Below are 22,165 nucleotides of genomic sequence, written 5' to 3' on the forward strand. Positions count from 1 at the left end.
GGGGTCAATTGACAATTTTGGTCAAATTGACTTAATTGAAGATCTTACTTTGCTGAACATCATTGCTGTTTACAGTTTATTTCTATCTATAATTATATTCAAGATAATAAACAAAAACAGCAAAATTTCCTTAAAATTATCAATTCAGGGGCAGCAACCCAACAACAGGTTGTCTGATTCATCTGAAAATTTCAGGGCAGATAGATCTTGACCTGATAAACAATATTACCCACGTCAGATTTGCTCTAAATGCTTTGGTTTTTGAGTTATAAGCCAAAAACTGCATTTGACCCCTATGTTCTATTTTTAGCAATGGCGACCATGTTTGTTGATAGATCATAACTTCGGATACAATTTACAAATTAGATACCCTAAGGAACATTCAGTTAAAGTTTGGAAGTATTTGGCCCAGTAGTTTCAGAGGAGAAGATTTTTGTAAAAGATTACTAAGATTTACGAAAAATGGTTAAAAATTGACTATAAAGGGCTATAACTCCTAAAGGGGTCAACTGACCATTTCCGTCATGTTGACTTATTTGTAAATCTTACTTTGCTGAACATTATTGCTGTTTACAGTTTATCTCTATCTATAATAATATTCAAGATAATAACCAAAAACAGCAAAATTTCTTTAAAATTACCAATTCAGGGGCAGTAACCCAACAACAGGTTGTCTGATTCATCTGAAAATTTCAGGGCAGATAGATCTTGACCTGATAAACAATATTATACCTGTCAGATTTGCTCTAAATGCTTTGGTTTTTGAGTTATAAGCCAAAAACTGCATTTGACCCCTATGTTCTAATTTTAGCAATGGCGACCATGTTTATTGATAGATCACAACTTCTGATACAATTTACAAACTAGATACCCTAAGGAACATTCAGTTAAAGTTTGGAAGTATTTGGCCCAGTAGTTTCAGAGGAGAAGATTTTTGTAAAAGATTACTAAGATTTACGAAAAATGGTTAACAAGAGGCTGTCACAACGACAGCAAACCGGATTTATTTACATTTATTTGTGTCCTGGCAATATCATAAGGGAGCTACCATTTGATTTTTATGGGGGGCTAGGATGAAATTTGAAAAAAATAGGCAGGACAGGAGTTTTGAGTAAAAAAAAAGGCAGGATGAGACACTTTGCAAAAAAAAAAGGCAGGATGACAATTTAGGTAAAAAAGTCAGGATAAACTAATAAAAAAAAAGGCAGGACCGAATAGAGCGAAAAATAAAAAGGCAGGACAGAGATTACAACTAAATAAAAATGCAGGACAAAATTTTTCATCCTAGCCCCCCCCCCCATAAAAATCAAATGGTAGCTCCCTAAGAACCATTACTGATGAATGGTGAAAGTGAAAATCATCAATATCAAATTTGACCTCCATTTTGTCATCAGTATCAACATTTTGAAATAATAATATTTGAAAAGCTTAGATTGAATGGTTCATGAGTAAATGCAACAACGTGAATGGAAACGCCATTTTACAATCTTTCAAGAACCATAACTCCTGAACAGTAAAAGTCAAAATCGTCATTATGGAACTTGACCTCTATTTTGTCATCAGTATTAATTAGTAACAACATATTAAAATTTCAAAAGCTTTGGTTGAATGGTTCATGAGAAAATGCACGGACACGACGGGAAACACCATTTTTCAATCTTTCAAGAACCATAACTCCTGCATGAACGGTAAAAGTCAAAATCGTCATTATTGAACTTGAACTCCATTTTGTCATCAGTAACAGCATATTAAGATTTCGGAAGCTTTGGTAGAACAGTTCATGCATAAATGCACGGACACGACTGGAAACTCCATTTTTCAATCTTTCAAGAACCATAACTCCTGAACGGTAAAAGTCAAAATCGTCATTATTGAACTTGACCTCCATTCTGTCATCAGTAACAACATATTAAAATTTGGGAAGCTTTGGTAGAACAGTTCACGAGTAAATGCACGGACACGCCTGAAAACTCCATTTTTCAATCTTTCAAGAACCATAACTCCTGAACGGTAAAAGACAAAATCGCCATTATTTAACTTGACCTCCATATACTTGTCAGTAATAACATATTAAAATTTTAAAAGCTTTTGTTGAACGGTTCATGAGTGAATGCACGGACAACATTTGATTGCCGCCTTTCAAGAACCATAACTCCTGAACGGTAAAAGTCAAAATCGCCATTATTGAACTTGACCTTCGTATAGTTGTCAGTAATAACATATTAAAATTTTAAAAGCTTTGGTTGAACGGTTCATGAGTTAATGCACGGACAACATTTAATTGCCGCCCGCCCGCCCGCCGTACATCCCCAAATCAATAACCGACATTTTTGTCACAAAAATCCGGTTAAAAATTGACTATAAAGGGCAATAACTCCTAAAGGGGTCAACTGACCATTTCCGTCATGTTGACTTATTTGTAAATCTTACTTTGCTGAACATTATTCCTGTTTACAGTTTATCTCTATCTATAATAATATTCAAGATAATAACCAAAAACAGCAAAATTTCCTTAAAATTACCAATTCAGGGGCAGCAACCCAACAACAGGTTGTCTGATTCATCTGAAAATTTCAGGGCAGATAGATTTTGACCTGATAAACAATATTAATCCATGTCAGATTTGCTCTAAATGCTTTGGTTTTTGAGTTATAAGCCTTCGGGACAGGTGAGCTAAAAATTAGAAGTTGATAATACAAAATAGGCATCCTCTTTTGAAGTTTTCCCTACCGATCAGACATTCTGAACAAAGAAAGGTTGCACTTTATGCATCTAGGCCACTAGTTTTTGACCACTATTTTTAATGCATTTTATTATATATTTTTTTATGAAAGCACTGAAATCCATATAAGTTATGAATATAAGAAGATGATGACTTCGTGCTAATGAGGCAACAACACAACGACACAAAAAAAAACAAATGCATTTTGAGGTCAAAATATGATTTTAAACAAGACAAATAAATATACCATGTGCCATGCTCCAAGTCTGGTAGTGAATGAATATAAGTTTTTCTTTTATATATGTCTCAAAATATCAACTGGGAATCATAAAATGACAAATTTTGTCCAAGGTAAAGCAACAGCTTATGTTTCAAACAATTGATATTTTACAACATTTGTATGCAGTAAATTAGAGGCAACCATAACTAACCAAAATTCAAATCACATATATCTTAAGGCATTACAGTTCAAAGTGAAAAAAAAAGAAAAAAAACCCCAAAAACTATGTTAATCAAAGAGGCAAACAATACCAAAAAGATATTCAAACTCCACACTATGGCAAAAAATGAATAAAAAACAAATGACAAACAGCATACAAAACATAACATAAACAAGAATGTGTCCATAGTACACGGATGCCCCACTCGCACTATCATTTTCTATGTTCAGTGGACCGTGAAATTTGGGTCAAAAATTTAATTTGGAATTAAAATTAAAAGAGATCATATCATAGGGAACATGTGTACTAAGTTTCAAGTTGATGTAACTTTAACTTCATCAAAAACCACCTTGACCAAAAACTTTAACCTGAATGGATGCACGGACGAACGGATGCAGGAACGGAGGCACAGACCAGAAAACATAATGCCCCTCTACTATCATAGGTGGGGCATAAAAAAAACTGAAGACTGATCAACAGGTACCCCAACAAAAACCAGGAGTGATATAACTAGATGCTCCAGAATGGTAAGCAGATCCAGCTCCACATGTGGTACCTGTTGAGTTGCTCATATTAGTAGGTTTAACAAGTAGATATTGCAGAACAGCAGATCCAGCTCCACATGTGGTACCTGTTGAGTTGCTCATATTAGTAGGTTTAACAAGTAGATATTGCAGAACAGCAGATCCAGCTCCACATGTGGTACCTGTTGAGTTGCTCATATTAGTAGGTTAACAAGTAGATATTCCAGAACAGCAGATCCAGCTCCACATGTGGTACCTGTTGAGTTGCTCATATTAGAAGGTTAACAAGTAGATATTCCAGAACAGCAGATCCAGCTCCACATGTGGTACCTGTTTAGTTGCTCATATTAGAAGGTTAACAAGTAGATATTCCAGAACAGCAGAACCAGCTCCTCATGTGGTACCTGTTGAGTTGCTCATATTAGAAGGTTAACAAGTAGATATTCCAGAACAGCAGAACCAGCTCCTCATGTGGTACCTGTTGAGTTGCTCATATTAGAAGGTTAACAAGTAGATATTCCAGAACAGTCATATATCTGACTGATGACTGAATGCTTACCATCCTGCTGTAAATAAGACTGTGAGACTGTGTGTGAGGACACTATTACACAAGCTAGAGCTTTGCAATTTGAATAAGCTAAATAGGATCTTAAGGTGGTACCTAACACTACAGGGAGATAACTCTGTAAAGTCAGCTAAACGTTTTGATTACATTGTGTTGTTAAGGGAATATTAAACTTCTCAATGATAATAAAGGGCTGCGCTTTAGCGCATGATACGCCTGTTGCTCTTTTAACTTGTCTTTTATGCTTTAAATGAATTTATATGATCAACTAGAAATATATATATACAAATCAAAAGGGATGTTACATTAATATATTCACCAAAGTTTCATAAAATCCCCCTTTTAAGTATAAAAATTCATTACTTAAGAATACGTAAAATCTAAAATTTATAAAAACGGAAAGGGAGCTTATGTCAATAGATATAAACAATTCATCAAAGTTGCATAAAATTTTGTGAAAGTGTTAGTTATTGTCCCAAAATTGGAAAATCCCCCCTTTTTTAAGCATAAAAATTCATAACACGTAAATGTAAAATCTGAAATTTATATAAATTGAAAGGGAGCTTACATCAATAGATATAAACAATTCACCAAAGTTTCATGGACATTGGTGAAAGCCTTTTTGAGTTATTGTCCGAAGTGTTGAAAATCCCCCTTTTTTATGAATAAAGCCCCATAAATCCAAAACTTAAAATCTGAAATTTATAAAAATTGAAAGGGAGCTTACATCAATAGATATAAACAATTCACCAAAGTTTCATGGACATTGGTGAAAGCCTTTTTGAGTTATTGTCCGAAGTGTTGAAAATCCCCCTTTTTTTATGAATAAAGCCCCATCAATCCAAAACTTAAAATCTGAAATTTATAAAAATTGAAAGGGAGCTTACATCAATAGATATAAACATTTCACCAAAGTTTCATGGACATTGGTGAAAGCCTTTTTGAGTTATTGTCCGAAGTGTTGAAAATCCCCCCTTTTTTATGAATAAAGTCCCATAAATCCAAAACTTAAAATCTGAAATTAAAAAAAAACGAAAGGGAGCTAACGTCAATAGATAAAAACAATTCACTTAAGTTTCATGGAAATTGGTGAAAGTGTTTTTGAGTTATTGTCCGAAGTGTGGACGATGGACGGACGGACGGACAGACGACAACGGTATACCATAATACGTCCCGTCTAAAAGACAGGCGTATAAAAATTGGTGTTTGTCAAACTGCTATATAACCAGTGTAATTTTTCTGACAAAACTGTTGGTTCAAAATTTTTGAAATTTTGAAATTTTTGTTTAAGGGTCAAAATAAGTACTTTAACAAAATTTTATGAAAATTAAACGAGCCAAATTAATTTTAGTGCAAGTGTTGGGTACCACCTTAAATTTAGAATGGTTAGTGACTCACTGTCAAATTTGAACTCTATGTCTGCTAGTTTTGGTGTCTTTGCATTGTTTATTATTTCAATAACTCTTTGATCTTACTTGCAAATGCTGATTTTATTACTGAGAATCAATACCAAACTTTAAAGCCTCTGTTTTGATACAAACTACAGCACTTGAAGTGCACAAAACAGATCATGAATGCAGATATAAGGAAAGTTAATGTTATTGCTTCAGAATTTAAATTACCCAACTTTAATTCAACACCATATTTACTACCTGATGACAATGTCATTTGAATGTCAAAAACATAATTCCATGCTTGCAACTATAGAGCCCAACTTGATCTTGTCATACCTTTTCGAGGTCACAAAGCTACAAAGGTAAACAATATTCGATTATACTACCAAGTACCATCAATAAGCATAGCGACAAAGTAAATACTATTCCATAAAAGGTGAAACAAATACGTTTGAATCATTTATAAATTTTAATATACAAGAAACAACGTGAAATAAGTTTGTTTTTTATCACTATAAATAAAGTCCCTCTGGTGTTCCCTCTGTCTTTCTGTAGAGCACATTTTCCTTAGCCTGTTTGAAGTCCTCAGTTGTTACTTTCATTCTTCTTTCTCTCAAAGCCAGTAATCCTGCTTCTGTACAAATAGCCTGCAAATATTTCAAGAATTTTATAATTAATTTAAAGTTATAGCATCCTGAAAATTTATTAGTAATAATTTTAAATCAAAAGTAACCTTGTGCTTCTTTGCATTTTTTCATGAGAACTTGCCAGCTATTTCTTTGTATTTTTCATGAGAACTTCCCAGCTATTTCTTTGTATTTTTCATGTAAACTTTCAACCTATTTCTCTGTATTTTCTAAAGTCAATTTGTTGGGTATTTTCTTAAAAACATCTAACACTGGATGACAGTTTTTTCTATAGTACACAATTTTATTTAGGGGCCAGCTGAGGACCACCTCCGGGTGCAGGATTTTCTTGCTGCGTTGAAGACCCATGGGTGACCTGGAGCTGTTTTCTGCTCTTTGATGGGGTTGTTCTCTTTGAAATATTCCCAGTTTCCATTCTGAATTCATTTTTTGATCGAGGGAAATAATGACAACAGATATTAATGATAAAGCTTTTGTTATCATTGATATAAATCAGTCTATTTTTGTATAACAATGCCACTCTTATCTAAAAATAGATTAAGAACATTCTACTAACCTTAATATCTGCACCTGAGAGATCATCTTTTGCCATGACATAATCATCAATGTTTACATTCTCTGCTAATGTCATTCTGCTGGTATGAATATTAAAGATTCGCCTTTTGGTTTTCTCGTCTGGCAGAGGAAACTCAATTTTTCTGTCGATTCTTCCAGGTCTAATAAGAGCTGGATCTAATGTTTCTATTCGATTTGTTGCCATAACAACCTGAAAATAATCAATTTATTACAGTTACATAATTATGTATGAAAAATTTTAAAGCTGAGTTTGTTCGTATATCTGGAGTTGTTAGTTAAGATTGTCTGTGTTATTTTTACACCACATCAAAGTTTTTTTGGTCTGACAGTATGGAAATGGTAAAGGATAGTTATTTGAGACCTGTAACAAATCACTAAAAGAATAATTTGACAAATCACAAATAAATTCTATTCAATTTGATGTTGATGTTAGCTGAAAAATGACCTTTTGAACCCTGATGGTAAAGGGCACATTTTCAATTTTTTTATTCTGGTTGATAAACCCATTGATGTAAAAATTTTAAAACATATCCTACTTCATTTATTAAAGACTGAAATCAGTTTTTACTTTAACACCCTATCTAAGCTAAAACTGGTTACTTAAAAATTTTAACATGTTTATAGTGCTATTAAGTGTAATCTTTCAATACTCACTTTGACGTCACCTCTAGAATCAAAACCATCCAGCTGATTCAACAGTTCTAACATAGTTCTCTGGATTTCTCTTTCTCCTCCAGAATTTGATTCATATCTGTAAAATAGATTCTTATAATCATTCTCAATATAGATCTAATGAAGTCATTGTAACATCTAAAGACAAGATTCACCAAACTTAAGGATCAAGTAATTCCTTTCTTTCTGTAGAAGAGACATGAGAGAAACTTGAATATTGTAAAAGAAATAATTTTATGGCATAATAAGCTTTACTAGTTTCACTGTACCAACATTCAAAGATAGAACAAAAATCATAGAATTGCAAAAACATGAATGTTTTGAGTTCTGTTTGTGTTTTTTTTTTTGTAGCCATGGTCTTGTCAGTCTATTTTCAACTTATAGGTTCAATGTCCCTATGGTATCTTTTGTTGTTCTTTTGTTAGGATTCATTGATGAACAGGCTTCGACAATAACGCTTGTCCGATACCAGAGGGAAAAAAGGTCAGACAAGTAAAAGCTGTATCAAGCCTGTCCGTCGGGACAAGTACAATTATTCTGCAGAAAATAAATTTAATCCAACTTTGATGAACAAAGTAATTATAAACATTAAACAAGAAAACAAATATTTATTTGACATGTTTCTGTATTCTGTTTATTCAAATGCAAAACCTTTTTCTTCATCATGTTTACTTGCAAACAATAATTTTTAACTGGTTCTTTGTCAGATACTTTTTAAAAGGTAAAAGGTAAACTATTTTTGGAAACCAGTCTTTCTGATCCAAATCAATGATGCGCTTTGTAGATAAGGCAACTTTACAGGACAGTTCGTCACCTCGACAGGTTTAGCTCCAAGTTTAATAGACAGTTTGGCACCGTAGGAGACATATTGAGTAGACATGATTGATAGACAGTTTGGCAAGGCAGGAGACATTTCGGGACCAAGACAAATCAGTAACTCATTTTGCTACCTTATTCTGTTTCTTATAATAAATACCATACAGGTATTTTTTTCACAAATTATTTTTTTTTTGTATTTACCATAAACATGATAAAATTCACAAAATCAGATTTGATCATAAGTAGCAAAAAAACAATACTTGCAATATGGTGACCTATAGTTGCTAATTTCTTTGTCATTTGGTCTCTTGTAGAGAGTTGTCTCATTGGCTTTCAGACCTTATCTTCTTCTTTTTATTGATTGATCTTGATTGCATTTAAATAAACTTTTAAATGAGTGTACAGGCCTATCAGATGGTGCCTCATGTTCAGAGTCTGATGAGACTAGCATTGATGAGAACTAGAACCTAAGTCCTGTGACATGACTAGATTCAGTTGTACTTGACTCATATTTTTGAAAAGTACCAATGTATTTCAAAAGAAATACATCAAATTCTGTTCTATTGTTTAAATTCGTTTTGTTCCTTTAATCAACTTCAGATGTAAAAAGGTTATTTTTAATTAAAAAAATTTGGACAAGTAACAATTTCATTCGGACAAGTTAGTTTTGGTATGTACTTGTCCTACTGGACAAGTTGAAAAAAAAGTTATTGTAGAGGCCTGAAGAATGATTTGTTATTATTTCTTTTCATGCGTTATTTTTATTGCCAAAATGAATAATGATTAAATCATATGCTACTTTGAAAGACAAGATTTAGATTTTCAAAGTGCCATCTGAATGGTGTGTGATAAAAGAAATAAGGGGGTATGTGTCCATGGGACACAGATGATGCCCCCCGCTTGCATATCATATAAAGTTATAAATCAAAATCTACAAGTACACAGCTTTAGACTGTACACACTCCTTCAAAGTAGATTCATCATTGTTGGTAACAGTCTACATATAAGTACTAACCTTTTGGTACCAACAGCGTCTATTTCATCTATAAATACAATTGAGGGAGCATGTTCTTCTGCTACACGAAATAATTCTCTCACAAGTTTTGGACCATCTCCCTACAAATAATAAAGTGTTACATTAGTCAATTTCTTTTTAATATCTCATATAAACTGTACTATTAATGAGAACAAAATTTGAATTATCACGATTCAACTGAAGTATTAAAGTATTAATGTAAATTTTAAATCTGATTAATCATAATTGTTTAATTACTTCATTATGTTCAAAATTAACATAATTAGCAAAATGAATTATTTTTGTTTCTCTGTAAATTATGAAATGAAGAATAACCTATTAATAAAGTATAATTTAATGGAGGATTGCCAAACAACCTCAAACAAAAAAATGTTTGCTGTCTAAATTTATCGAATGCCAATGGGGAAAGAAACATATTATTCTAAAACCCATATTTTTGGTACTATTTTGAATGTAAATACAAAATTGCTCTTTTAAGGCATTCCTCAACTATTTGGCTACATGCTACTCGTACGGTTTGGTCAAGTACCAACATTGTTCAGTTCCAAAACTAACTATATATCTGATAGTGGTCAAAAGCAAAACTCATCTGAACTTGAATAAGAATATTTTATTAAATCTAACTAGAGGCTCTAAAGAGCCGGTGTCGCTCACCTTGGTTTATGTGAATATTAAACAATGGACACAGATGGATTCATGACAAAATTGTGTTTTGATGATGGTGATGTGTTTGTAGATCTTACTTTACTAAACATTCTTGCTGCTTACAATTATATCTATCTATAACAGTACTTTCTGTGGAAAATGTTATTGAAAATCTTCAAATTTTAAGAAAATTGTTAAAAATTGACTATAAAGGGCAATAACTCCTTAGGGGGTCAATTGACTATTTTGGTCATACTGACTTATTTTTAGTTCTTACTTTGCTGTACATTATTGCTGTTTACAGTTTATCTCTATCTATAATAATATTCAAGATAATAACAAAAAAACAGCAAAATTTCCTCAAAATTACCAATTCAGGGGCAGCAACCTAACAACCGTTATCCGATTCATCTGAAAATTCCAGGGCAGATAGATCGTGACCTGATCAACAATTTTACTTCCTGTTAGATTTGCTCTTAATGCGTTGGTTTTTGAGTTATAAGCCAAAAACTGCATTTTACCCCCATGTTCTATTTTTAGCCATGGCGGCCATCTTGGTTTGTTGGCCGAGTTACCGGACACATTTTTTTAACTAGATACCCCAATGATGATTATGGCTAAGTTTGGTTAAATTTGGCCCAGTAGTTTTAGAGGAGAAGATTTTTCTAAAAGATTACTAAGATTTACGAAAAATGGTTAAAAATTGACTATAAAGGGCAATAACTCCTAAAATGGTCAACTGACCATTTTGGTCATGTTGACTTATTTGTAGATCTTACTTTGCTGAACATTATTGCTGTTTACAGTTTATCTCTATCTATAATAATATTCTAAATAATAACCAAAAACAGCAAAATTTCCTTAAAATTACCATTTCAGGGGCAGCAACCCAACAACTAAATGTCCGATTCATCTGAAAATTTCAGGGCAGATAGATCTTGACCTGATGAACAATATTATCCCATGTCAGATTTGCTCTAAATGCTTTGGTTTTTGAGTTATAAGCCAAAAAATGCATTTTACCCCTTTGTTCTATTTTTAGCCATGGTGGCCATCTTGGTTGGTTGGCCGGGTCACCGGACACATTTTTTTAACTAGATACCCCAATGATGATTGTGGCCAAGTTTGGTTAAATTTGGCCCAGTAGTTTCAGAGGAGAAGATTTTTGTAAAAGTTAACGCAGGACGACGACCACGACGCCGGACGCCAAGTGATGAGAAAAGCTCACTTGGCCTTTCGGCCAGGTGAGCTAAAAAAGGGCATGTTTTCTAGGATTTATATTTGTATTGTATTATTTTTTAAGTTATTTTAAGATGTTATGTTGAAAATATATGAAAACATAATCATCCTCCATACAGAATGTGATAACACTGACCCAAACGAAAGGTAACTTGCATCCCTTTTGATAACCTGTACTTGAGAAGTTTGTTATGGTTAGAGGAAAATTTGTACTTTCAGAATCTATCAGCTAAGAACTAAGAATTCTGCAAATCAAAAATTGGTCAAGCTTCAAAGAAAATTTGTTGCTTTGAATTTTTATTGAATAGAAAATACCAGTAGGTAGGTATATATATTACATTTCTAAAGATATCAATATATCTAAATACAAATAAACCCTTCACTTACCAAATATTTTTGTATCAATTCAGATCCTACAACTCTTAAAAATGTTGCTGATGTTTGGTTGGCCACTGCTTTGGCTAACAGAGTTTTACCTGCAATAAAATATCAAAGTTAATGTAATCAGATCCACAACTTAAACAGAATCAAATTCATAAATAAATTACACTTCTATTGTGACAAAATATTTTACTTTGATAGTGTAATGCAAAAGATTTTTTTTAATTTCATATTCCCCCTATAATCAGATAATTCATTCTTAAATTATACATTTTGAAATTTGGAAAAACTTGAAACTGGAACTCTACAAGCTGTCAACACTAAAAAACAGTATTATAAACATCAGAGTTTAGCTTACATGTATATCATCAAATGCCATGAAGTCAAAACAGGACATCCTTATTAAGGGGAGATAAATACTAGTCCATTATGAATTTTCAAGTCTTTATTTTCTTTAAATTGTTGGTCAGGCCATTACAGCAGCGGTCTCGCAAGACCACACGACCACCTGGGCTCAATATGTATATAGTGTGTCCAGGTTAGTGTACGGTTAGACCATAGCTCAGTTGCTGCAACAAAATGTGCGTTTATGTTAGCAAACATATGCCATATATAGCATGGATTGAAAGTTGAAGAGGCTGAGCTGATATGTTACAATTTTTAAAAATATAATAACTGGAAACATAAAACATTGCAATGTGAATACAAGGAGGATATACGTAAAAGGAAAATAAGTATTCGTTATTAGTTAGAATAGTTATCAAAGATACCAGGATTATAATTTAGTACGCCAAACGCGCATTGTGTCTGCTTAAGACTTATCAGTGACGCTCATATCAAAATATTTATAAAGCCAAACAAGTACAAAGTTGAAGAGCATTCAGGATCCAAAAATCCAAAAAAATGTAACAATTACGGCTAAGGTAGCAATCAAATGGAACCAAAATAAATACAAACACAAGATGTATCAGTCAGACAAAATTTGTTGACCAATAAAATAGTTGAGCTCAAAATTTTTCTTAGATGAGCCAACATGAGAACACAAACAATTGAAACTAACAAAATCAGCCATCTGTAAAAATATATAAAGATAAAAAATAGTTAAGTTGTATAAAAAAAGGTCATAGAGTCCTAACTATACTGAGAAGATTATTGGCTTGATACAGGCATGTAGCCGTGTGGCATGGGAAAACAATATGTTTCAACACTTAAGTTATCAAGGGCATAGGCGGATTAAGGGGGGGGGGGGCAGGGGGCCCGGGCCAAAAAATTTGGTTGCTTATATAGGGAATCACTGAAGCGTGACTGGAGCGGGCCCCCTCTTAGGTCAGTCAGTGGGCCCCCACTTATGACAATTTCTGGATCCGCCACTGAAGGGTACCAGGATTGAAATTAAGTACGTAATACGCGCGTTTCGTCTACATAAGACTCATTAGTGACGCTCATATCAAAATAGTGATAAAGCCAAACCCTTACCTTTGAATTTTAATTTATCATGGAATAAATATTTATTAATAAGTACATAACACTAGTTTGTTTCCATAGTACGGATTCCCCAATCGCCCAATCATTTTCTATTTTCAGTGGATCGTGGGTCAAAACTCGAATCTGGCATTAAAATTAGAAAGATCATGGCATATGGTACATGTGTACTAAGTTCCAATTTGACTGGACTTCAAATTAATCAAAAACTACCTTGACCAACAACCTCAACCTGAAGCGGCACAGACGGGCGGCCGCAAAGACCGAAAAACAGAATGCCCCTAGTTGGATATAAAAAATAATTACTAAGAAGTTGCACATGTTGTACGGGTATGATAAATAAAATAAACAGCTGCGCCATGAGCGCATGATACGCCCTACGTCTTGTGTGGAAGTTTTATGCAATATCATAAATAGTTTCTGAGAAAGTTTTAAGCAATAACCATATATTGTTTTTGAGACACGGCGGGACATGTGAAACCCCCACCTTTTTGTTTTAACAAAAAACTAAATATCACTAAAACAAAATTTTGAATCAAAACCAAAACGTATACAGATCTTTAGATGAATATAACAAAAGAGTGTGTAAAGTTTTTAGCAATAATCATAAATTGTTTTTGAGATACGGCACAACATGTAAAAAAAAACCTCCCCTTTTTTACAAAATACTCAATAACTCAAAAATGAAATTTTGAATCATCACCAAAAAGTATACAGATATTAAGATTAATATAACTAAGAAATGTATAAAAAAATGTTTCGGAATGAGAGGAGGAAAAGGGGCCAAAAAAGAGTTTTCTGGTTTCTACTCAATAACTTAAATATGTCAATGGGTTTCTATTTAATTGTGCCACGATGTTTCATACCATAAATGAAATTGAAGGTTTTATTGATTTGGGGGGGTATGAACTCGACGGTTTATGAAAAATGGACCAAAAGCAATACTTTGTGATAGTTTGTATCAATTTCTTATTTCTTGAAAAATCTCAATTTAATTTAAAGTCTTTTATTCTTGAGGTTTATTCAATCTAGGTATTTAGAAATTGGATTTGAGGCCCTGTTTTTTAATTGGTCCATATCAAGGTCTGAATAGTCCAAAATTGAACTTGATTTCATAATAAAATGCTCCTCTAAACGCAGCCTGAATAGTTGGGGCATGTTTGGACACAATATTCATGCTTGATACTGTCTGACTTTGGATTGTGGTCAAATTTTTGACATAATATAGGTTTCTGACACAACATAAATGTGGTCAAATATCTTTAAAATCTATTGCAAAGTATTGTGCATTTGAAGATATCTTTTTTAAACTTTAAAAAAAAAATAGAAATTTCAAAAGTTTCGAAGAAAATTCTATGAATCCTCCAAAAAATTGGAACCCAAAAAACATTTTGTAGTCGTATAAAAAAAGACAATAAAAGGTGTATTTGATAATTATGTGATTAATAACTAGTATTTAGATTTTCAATTTTGGGTCTGTCTTCAAATTGGTGCCCATTAAGGTCCCATTGTTACAAAATTAAACTTAAATTATTGGTCTTTTTTTATATTTGCAATTCTTCGGGGTTTTAGACTTTTTAATTTGGGTCCAGTTTTCAAATTGGTTCAAATTTAAGTCAGAACTAACTTTTTTTTTATTGCATCAAATTGTCAAATACTGGACAGTGTTCTTTGATGGCTACAATCTATCATTTTTTTTTTTATCTTTTTTTAGTTTTGTGCTTGCTTATCAAACTTGTCCACTTTCAGGTCAAACAAACAAACAAACAAAAATCGTTTCTTTTAAGATTTGGAACCTTGTAGCAAAATTTCAAAGAGATCCATACACTTATATAGACAATAATAGTGCATTGACTTGACATATCAACGATATAAGGATGAGGCTTAGAAACGGGGAAATGCGATGCTCTGCCGAGCTATTTTCCCGTTTCGGGCCGAATCCTTATATCTTTGATATGTCAAGTCAATGCACTATTATTGTCTTTATACTGCAATCTAAAAAAACATTTTCAACTGTTGTTTAATGTGTTAATGTCATTATTTGATTTAAACATTGTGAAAATTCCCCGTTTATAAAAAGGCCTCATATCATGCAGGCGGAGAAATATACAACACAATGAAATGTACATGTAAGTTACCTGTTGAAAGCCGCAATCGATGGTGAACGAATTTGTTTGAGATTAATGAACTAAAATATCAACAATAAGCATTAAACATAATGATTTATAGTTTGCAAACCAAAAATATTAACAAGTGAAACATTTTTTTTTATGAAAATTGCAAAAGAAATAAGTTTGAGTCGTTGTATACATTGGAAAAAGAACAGGTTGAATAGGTCGTATGAATACTCCGATTAATTATAATTTCGGCCATTTCTATTTAAATTAATGAGGAAATGTGATATCAGGTCAGTGACTGTATATGACATTGAAATATACGGTCAACGCATTTTGACTGCTTAAATAGAACGAGTGCAGTATAAACATAATTATTGTCCTGAAATATGAAAAATACTTGTGTTGGACCCTTTATAGCCCCTTTTTACTAAACAGCTACGACAATAACCCTTAAAATCAATCCCAACCTTCCTTTTGTTGTGTGGAACCAAATGCTTAAATTTCATAAAGATGAACCAAATGCTAAGATTTCATAAAGATATGAACCAAGTGCTAAAATTTCATAACGAGCCATACACTTATTCTCAATTTATTGTCTGCGAACCAGAAAATAGCTTAATTTTGGCCAGTAATTACTAAACAGCTACGACAATAACCCCCAAAATCAATGTTAACTTTCCTATTGTGGTATAGAACCTATATAGCTAAAATTTTAAAAAGATCCATACACCATGAACAAAAATGTCTTCGGCATCTTTTCGGTACCTTATTCCTAAACGTTTGCCGGGCCGTAACCCCTAAAATCAATACCAATATTTCTTTTGTAGTATGAAGCTTTGTGGTCAAATTGCCTAGAGATCCATACATCCATATATTTGTTTTCAAATTATAGTCTGTGAACCAGAAAATTGCTACTTTTTGCCCCTTTTTTGCCATTGATTAAAAAGCTACGACAAAAACTCCCAAATTCAATATACGCATACTCAAGTTATTGTCTCCGAACCAGAAAAAAATGTTTGTTTGTTATTCCTTTCATGGCCCCTACAACAAAGACAAATAAAAAATTCAAACCTTCCTATATTGTGGTATGGAACTTTGTCGGCTAAAATTTCTTAGAGATCAATACACTTATACTCATGTTATTGTCTGCAAAACAAAATGTCTTCCAACGACGACACAGACATAGACAATAATATAGTGCATTGCCCTGACATATCAACGATATAAGGATGCAGCTTAGAAACGGGGAAATGCGATGCTCTGCCGAGCTATTTCCCCGTTTCGGGCCGAATCCTTATATCGTTGATATTTCTAGCAAAATTTCAAAGAGATCCATACACTTATATAGACAATAATAGTGCATTGACTTGACATACCAACGATATAAGGATGAGGCTTAGAAACGGGGAAATGCGATGCTCTGCCGAGCTATTTCCCCGTTTCGGGCCGAATCCTTATATCGTTGATGTTTCTAGCCAATGTACTATTATTGTCTTTATACTGCAATCTAGAAAAACATTTTAATTTGTTTAATGCGTTAAGGTTATTTATTTATTTAAATATTTGGGGAAATCCCCTTTAGAAAGGCCTCATATCATGCTCGTGGAGAAATATACAACGCAATGAAATGTACATTTACCTGTTGAAACCCACACTCGATGGTGAACGAAATCGTTTGAGTATGGACTAAAATATCAACCATAAGCATAAAACATAATGATTTATAGGTTGCAAACAAAAATTATTAACAAATGAAATATGTTTTTCCAATAATTGCAAAAGAAACAAGGTTGAGTCGTTCCATGCATAGTTGTATGCATGGGAAACAAGAACAGGTTGAAGAGGTCGTATGAATAATTAAATATTATTTCGGCAACTTCTATTTAAATATTCGTGAGGAAAAGTGATAGCGGGTCAGTGACTGTATATGACATAGAAATATACAGTCAACGCATTATGACTGCTCAAATAGAACGAGTGCAGTATAAATCGTCATAATATACGAACGCAAACATTTTGCAGTCGTATAAAAATTAAGTGCGTGTCACCTTTCTGGGTTTACCTTCATCGGGAATGTTTAAATTCAAAAAGTTGAAGGGCAATAATGTATATAAGGTGTCGGTATATTTCATTTTTTTTAATTTCATCTGCGTTTTACATGAAGAGTGTGTCTTCAGAATATGATAACATCTTTCAAGCTGCGTTTCCGTTGAGTTTATGTGAAGCTGTCACGAAAACGAAATTCCTCTAATCTGCAAGTCATGATCCTGTTTAGTAGTCCTCAAATGCACTTTGTACTTGTTTGGCTTTATAATTATTTTGATCTGAGCGTGACTGATGAGTCTTGTGTAGACGAAACGCGCGTCTGCGTATTAAATTATAATCCTGGTACCTTTGATAACTATTATCTTGCTGTTTTTTTTTTCTTTTTAAAAGTGTCTATCTTTCTTTAATAGTTAGAAATTAGGCAAAAATCGTTATTATAGGGCAATAACTGATTAGACAATAAGGTGTCGACTGAAGATTTGGCCACGTTTGACTTGTTTGTAGATCTTGTCTTGCTGGTCATAATCTCTATAATTGCCGAGTTAAATAACGAACATTTTTTAAAATAGTAAAATACATCATTTGAGGGCAAGAACTCTTATAAGAAGACGTTTCACAGTTTCGACACACACGAAAATAAATGTAGCTCAACATTCTGAACATGTTTTCCCTGCTAGATTTTCATTACCTATAGCGGTTTTAAAAGTAATAGTCAAACTTATATTTGACGCCTATTTCTATTTTAAGCCATGTAGGCCATTTTGGTTGGAAGGCCATTGATCATTGGACACATTTTTTTAAACTATATACCCAAGTGATGATTGGGGTTAAGTTTATTAAATATAGTCCAATAGATTTAGAGAAGATTTCTATAAAAGTAAACAGATGACAACGGACGACGGATGAAGGACAAGACGACGATTGGGGACGGACCGTCGGTCGAAGAACGACGGGTGTCAATCGAAGATCGACGGGCGCTAAGTATTTAGAGGTGATTGATTGACCTTTTATTCCAGGTGAGTTAAAAAGGGTTTAGGATGTTTGTTCCAAGCGGAACACATATTATGGCATTGTTTATAACAAAGTTTCCAGGCGAATTTCTGTTAGACAGGAACAAATACAACTAGACATAGCTTAAACTCGACAATTAAAAAGTCATTCATAACAGCAAAGGAACAACCTGCGACAAAAGGAGCCCAGTTGGTCTTCATCAAAACGATAATAAAGCCTGGTAAAGTGTATCTCGAAAAAACTATAACAAAACATTTACTGTGCTTTTCAGGTCGTATAATCCTTTTCCAAATAAGAATTTCCCTTTTGGTAAAACTGTTTGTAGTTAGTTTCGTAGTTAGTTTTGTCTCATTGACGTTAATATATACTTCACAGTTCATTTATTTCTGTGAATACATCATATTTATAGGTAATTAAGATTTGACTTGGTTTATTTTGTGCGTTAACTAAAATGATTCACATATGATATGTATAATAAATAACAACAAAGTTTACTTACTTTTACTCATGGTAGTTAATTGTAGGACATTTGTGGAATGAGAGTTACAGGCTTAGGTAACATTGGTCACACGTAATGTGAAAGTTCTGTCATTGCCGCATGGTTATCAAATCATGTCCAGGTTAATATCACATTACCTAAAATGAGAGCATAAACTTGCATGTATATTTATTTTATTTATTATTTCAGTTTCAGCAAACAAATTTCTGTACAAATAAGTAGAGCAGTCAATGCATAGCTAAGTATAAGGTTTGAATTATATTAAAATGAGATGCGAAAGATACAGGAGGGACATTTAAACTCGTCAGTCGAAAATAAACTGACAATGCCATAGCTTAAAAAAGTAAAATATCAACAGACAAACAATAGTACACAAAACACAACACACAACATAGAAAACTAAAGACAGCAACAGGAATCCCGAAAAAAACTTTATGTGATCCCAGGTGCTCCGGAAGGGTAAATTGATCCTGTTTCACTTGTGGCTCATGTCACGGTACAAACCCGGTAATAATTCTAATTCGGTAGGTCACATTAGGGAAAAATGATACTGGAGACCACAAAGCAAACGTTATCACATCAACATTATTCAACAAGATTAAAATGAATCGTGTTGTTTGCTAACAGTGGCGCCGGGATCCAGAACTTTTTATAAAAAGGGGTCGCTGAATGACCTGGGTTGGTCCGCTCCAGTCATGATTGATTGATTGATTCCATATATAAATAATCAACCAAATTTTCCAATGAAAAGGGGCCCCAGGCCCCCAAGGGCCCTCTAGATCCGCCTTTGAATTGACTTACTTCCGCATATTTCTCGAATTAATTCAAGTAAATGGACTTTGACCCCATTTATGAACTGTTCAATAAGTCATTTTTTTTTTTAGATTATATAATACATTTAGTACCCACAGTATTCACTGTTGTTTAAAAATACATAATTTTCCAGTAATAGTCAACGTTTTTCTGTGTTGCTCCAGTCGTTCATTTTGGACGACCCACTCATGCAGTATACACAGTCAAAATTGATATGGCAAGAAATGAAACTTCATTTTTTACACTAATAAAAATCTAGAAATATATTAGTGTTACCATAGATATTACATCTATGGTGTTACCTTATCTTTGATGTCCATGCATTCCCATTCAATCATGCGTCTTAAAATTTCCGAGAAAACAATGAACTATTATCCAACCATTTCCCCCTGAAGATATAAATAGAATCGACTCAATCTTAAAATGGAATTCCCCTTCTACATAATTAAAATTATTTGCGATATATTTTTGTCAGTAACATGCAACTAATTTCATCAATTAAGGTTCATCATAACCTTTTGGCTAAAATGGCCGTATTTACACCCCAAATTTTACTCTGAGTACAGACTAACCTATACACCTGCAACAGTTTTAAGGGATGGCAGGAACTAGATATATAAATTTTAAATGCATTTTATGTTTCAGAAAATTATAAACTTTTCTAGATTTTGCTATCCATTTTTTTTCGTTCCTGCAGAAGGTGCAAAAATTAACTAAGTAGTGAAAACGATTGAGAAGCTCCCCTCATATTATCAATGTTGTGAGTAGTATTGATTTAAATTGACAATAGACACCTGTAAACAATAGGTTATTTAACAGGTTTAAACTGTGTATCTGAGTGGACCGTATCAAATGAAACTCGGGTGTTTGTTTATTTTGCTATCTTCTGCAGACTGGAAAAAAATGAACATCAAAATCCAGGTAAGTTTTTAATTTTCTGAAACGTAGACTTCATATAACTTTTATATATCTAGTTCCTGCCATGCCTTAAAACTTTCCTGGATGTACCAGTTTGTCTGTACTCATAGTAATTTTGGAAGTGTAAACACGGCCATATTTTTCAATTCCTTATGATGAACCTTAAACGAGTTCATTAAACACAACGAAAAGTACTACAGACCACAGCCGGATGCAACAAATGCCACAACGCGGACGTCGCTGACAACACTCTATGACCGCAGCAGCCTTATATTGTTAACAAAGGATGTATTTTGTGTGAGTTCGTGGTCTAGTGGTTAAGACCGATGGCTACAGTGCTGAAGGTCCCGAGTTCGATTCTCACTCGGGGTGCTAAAAATCTCAGTACATTAGAAGGGTAATTTTCACCCTCTCACACACATCTCTGGTACCCAGACCGGAGTTTAAACTAGAATGGGTACGTTGGGGGCCTCGGTTGGTCAAAGTGTCCCTACTTTGACCTGGAGATCAATCTTCTGATATCTCTCTGGTTTGTCTGTTTCCACCGAGTGGCCCGGTGGTTCTCTCCGAGTACTTCGGCTTCCTCCACCACAATAACAGACTTCCCGGTGTCCTAGCACTCCCTTTGTGTTGAATTGGGTGGGGATTGGTTGTCCTTGTAAAAATAATTGTCGTATAAATATACGTTAGTGACACATCTCCATTAATCCCGTTAGGGAGTGTACATGGATGCCACTGTACCCTCGCAGCTTTCGAGGGGTTCTTCGGATATCGGAGGCATTTACCAGTACATACATACATAGGTAGTTATTTAGATCCGAAAACTACTTCCGGTGAAAACAAATCGGCATGATCAGCAACATTTGTTTAAAAAGTTGAATCATGAAGTAATGCTTTACGTCTTAATTATCAAAATCCTACTTGTTAGAAAAATACCATAATAGATTAAGTATAGATGAAGAATGAAGTGTAAAATTAAAAAAAACTCAAATAGGGAGAACTAGAGTAGCAAAAATAATTTATCAGCATCAGCTAGGACTATTTATAATTTTATACTAACGGGACTGGAAACTGATCAATCTGTTAAGATTTAAATGCCCCGAAAAGCGGGATTACTGATTTTTTGTTTTGATGACAGCTTATCGTGTCACGTAGTAAATTAGCATTTGGAACAAGTAAACAAGTCAGCCGATAGAAAACTATTAAAATTGGGGGATTCGAAATAAAGAATAATTATTAAATTAATTAGTTTATATGCAAAATAATCGATATTGTTTACGAAAAAATATTAATAAATTGTCAATATGTAAGTGTTGCCAGAAATAGTTGAAAATTAAAGTGGCCGACAATTTACTTGACCACTAAGAAAACAATGTGTCAAAGGTTAACAGATACATGTAATAAGGGCTATTTAAAAAAAAAATGATGCCTTTGTCAGATTATATAATCCTGATAAAAACAATTAGTGTGCAATAAAAACAATGTTGACAATTTCAGTTCCTAATTAATTCATATAACAAAATTAAAGCTATCCGGGTCTCATGAAAACATAGCCACATTGTTTTGAACTTTTTTGAACTTCGTGTTTATGTAAGTGATAAATTTGTCCTGGTAAAAAA

The 22,165-nt window shown here is 33.3% G+C and overlaps 2 protein-coding genes across 3 annotated transcripts in view; one reads left to right on the forward strand and one right to left on the reverse strand.

Annotated features, from left to right (window-relative positions):
- Positions 1-6,101: 6,101 nt before the first annotated feature.
- Positions 6,102-11,762, reverse strand: LOC139515033 (26S proteasome regulatory subunit 4-like; the record flags this gene model as incomplete). The annotated part of the gene is made up of 5 exons (XM_071304593.1): positions 6,102-6,292; positions 6,849-7,058; positions 7,523-7,619; positions 9,375-9,475; positions 11,667-11,762. Coding segments are annotated over 5 exons (639 nt in total), but the record flags the coding sequence as incomplete, so codon positions are not given.
- Positions 11,763-21,349: 9,587 nt separating this feature from the next.
- Positions 21,350-22,165, forward strand: part of LOC139515811 (general transcription and DNA repair factor IIH helicase subunit XPD-like) — a 55,394-nt gene continuing 54,578 nt past the window's right edge. Inside the window, exon 1 of one of the 2 annotated variants that reach the window (XM_071305509.1) lies at positions 21,350-21,433. In XM_071305509.1, the coding sequence (XP_071161610.1) occupies positions 21,429-21,433 (5 nt within the window). In that variant the 5' untranslated portion in view covers positions 21,350-21,428. Of the gene's footprint in view, positions 21,552-22,165 lie in introns of both variants that reach the window. The other variant, XM_071305510.1, reaches the window with a different exon arrangement.

Source organism: Mytilus edulis, chromosome 3 (genome assembly GCF_963676685.1).
Source record: "Mytilus edulis chromosome 3, xbMytEdul2.2, whole genome shotgun sequence".
Taxonomy (NCBI): Eukaryota; Metazoa; Mollusca; class Bivalvia; order Mytilida; family Mytilidae; genus Mytilus; species Mytilus edulis.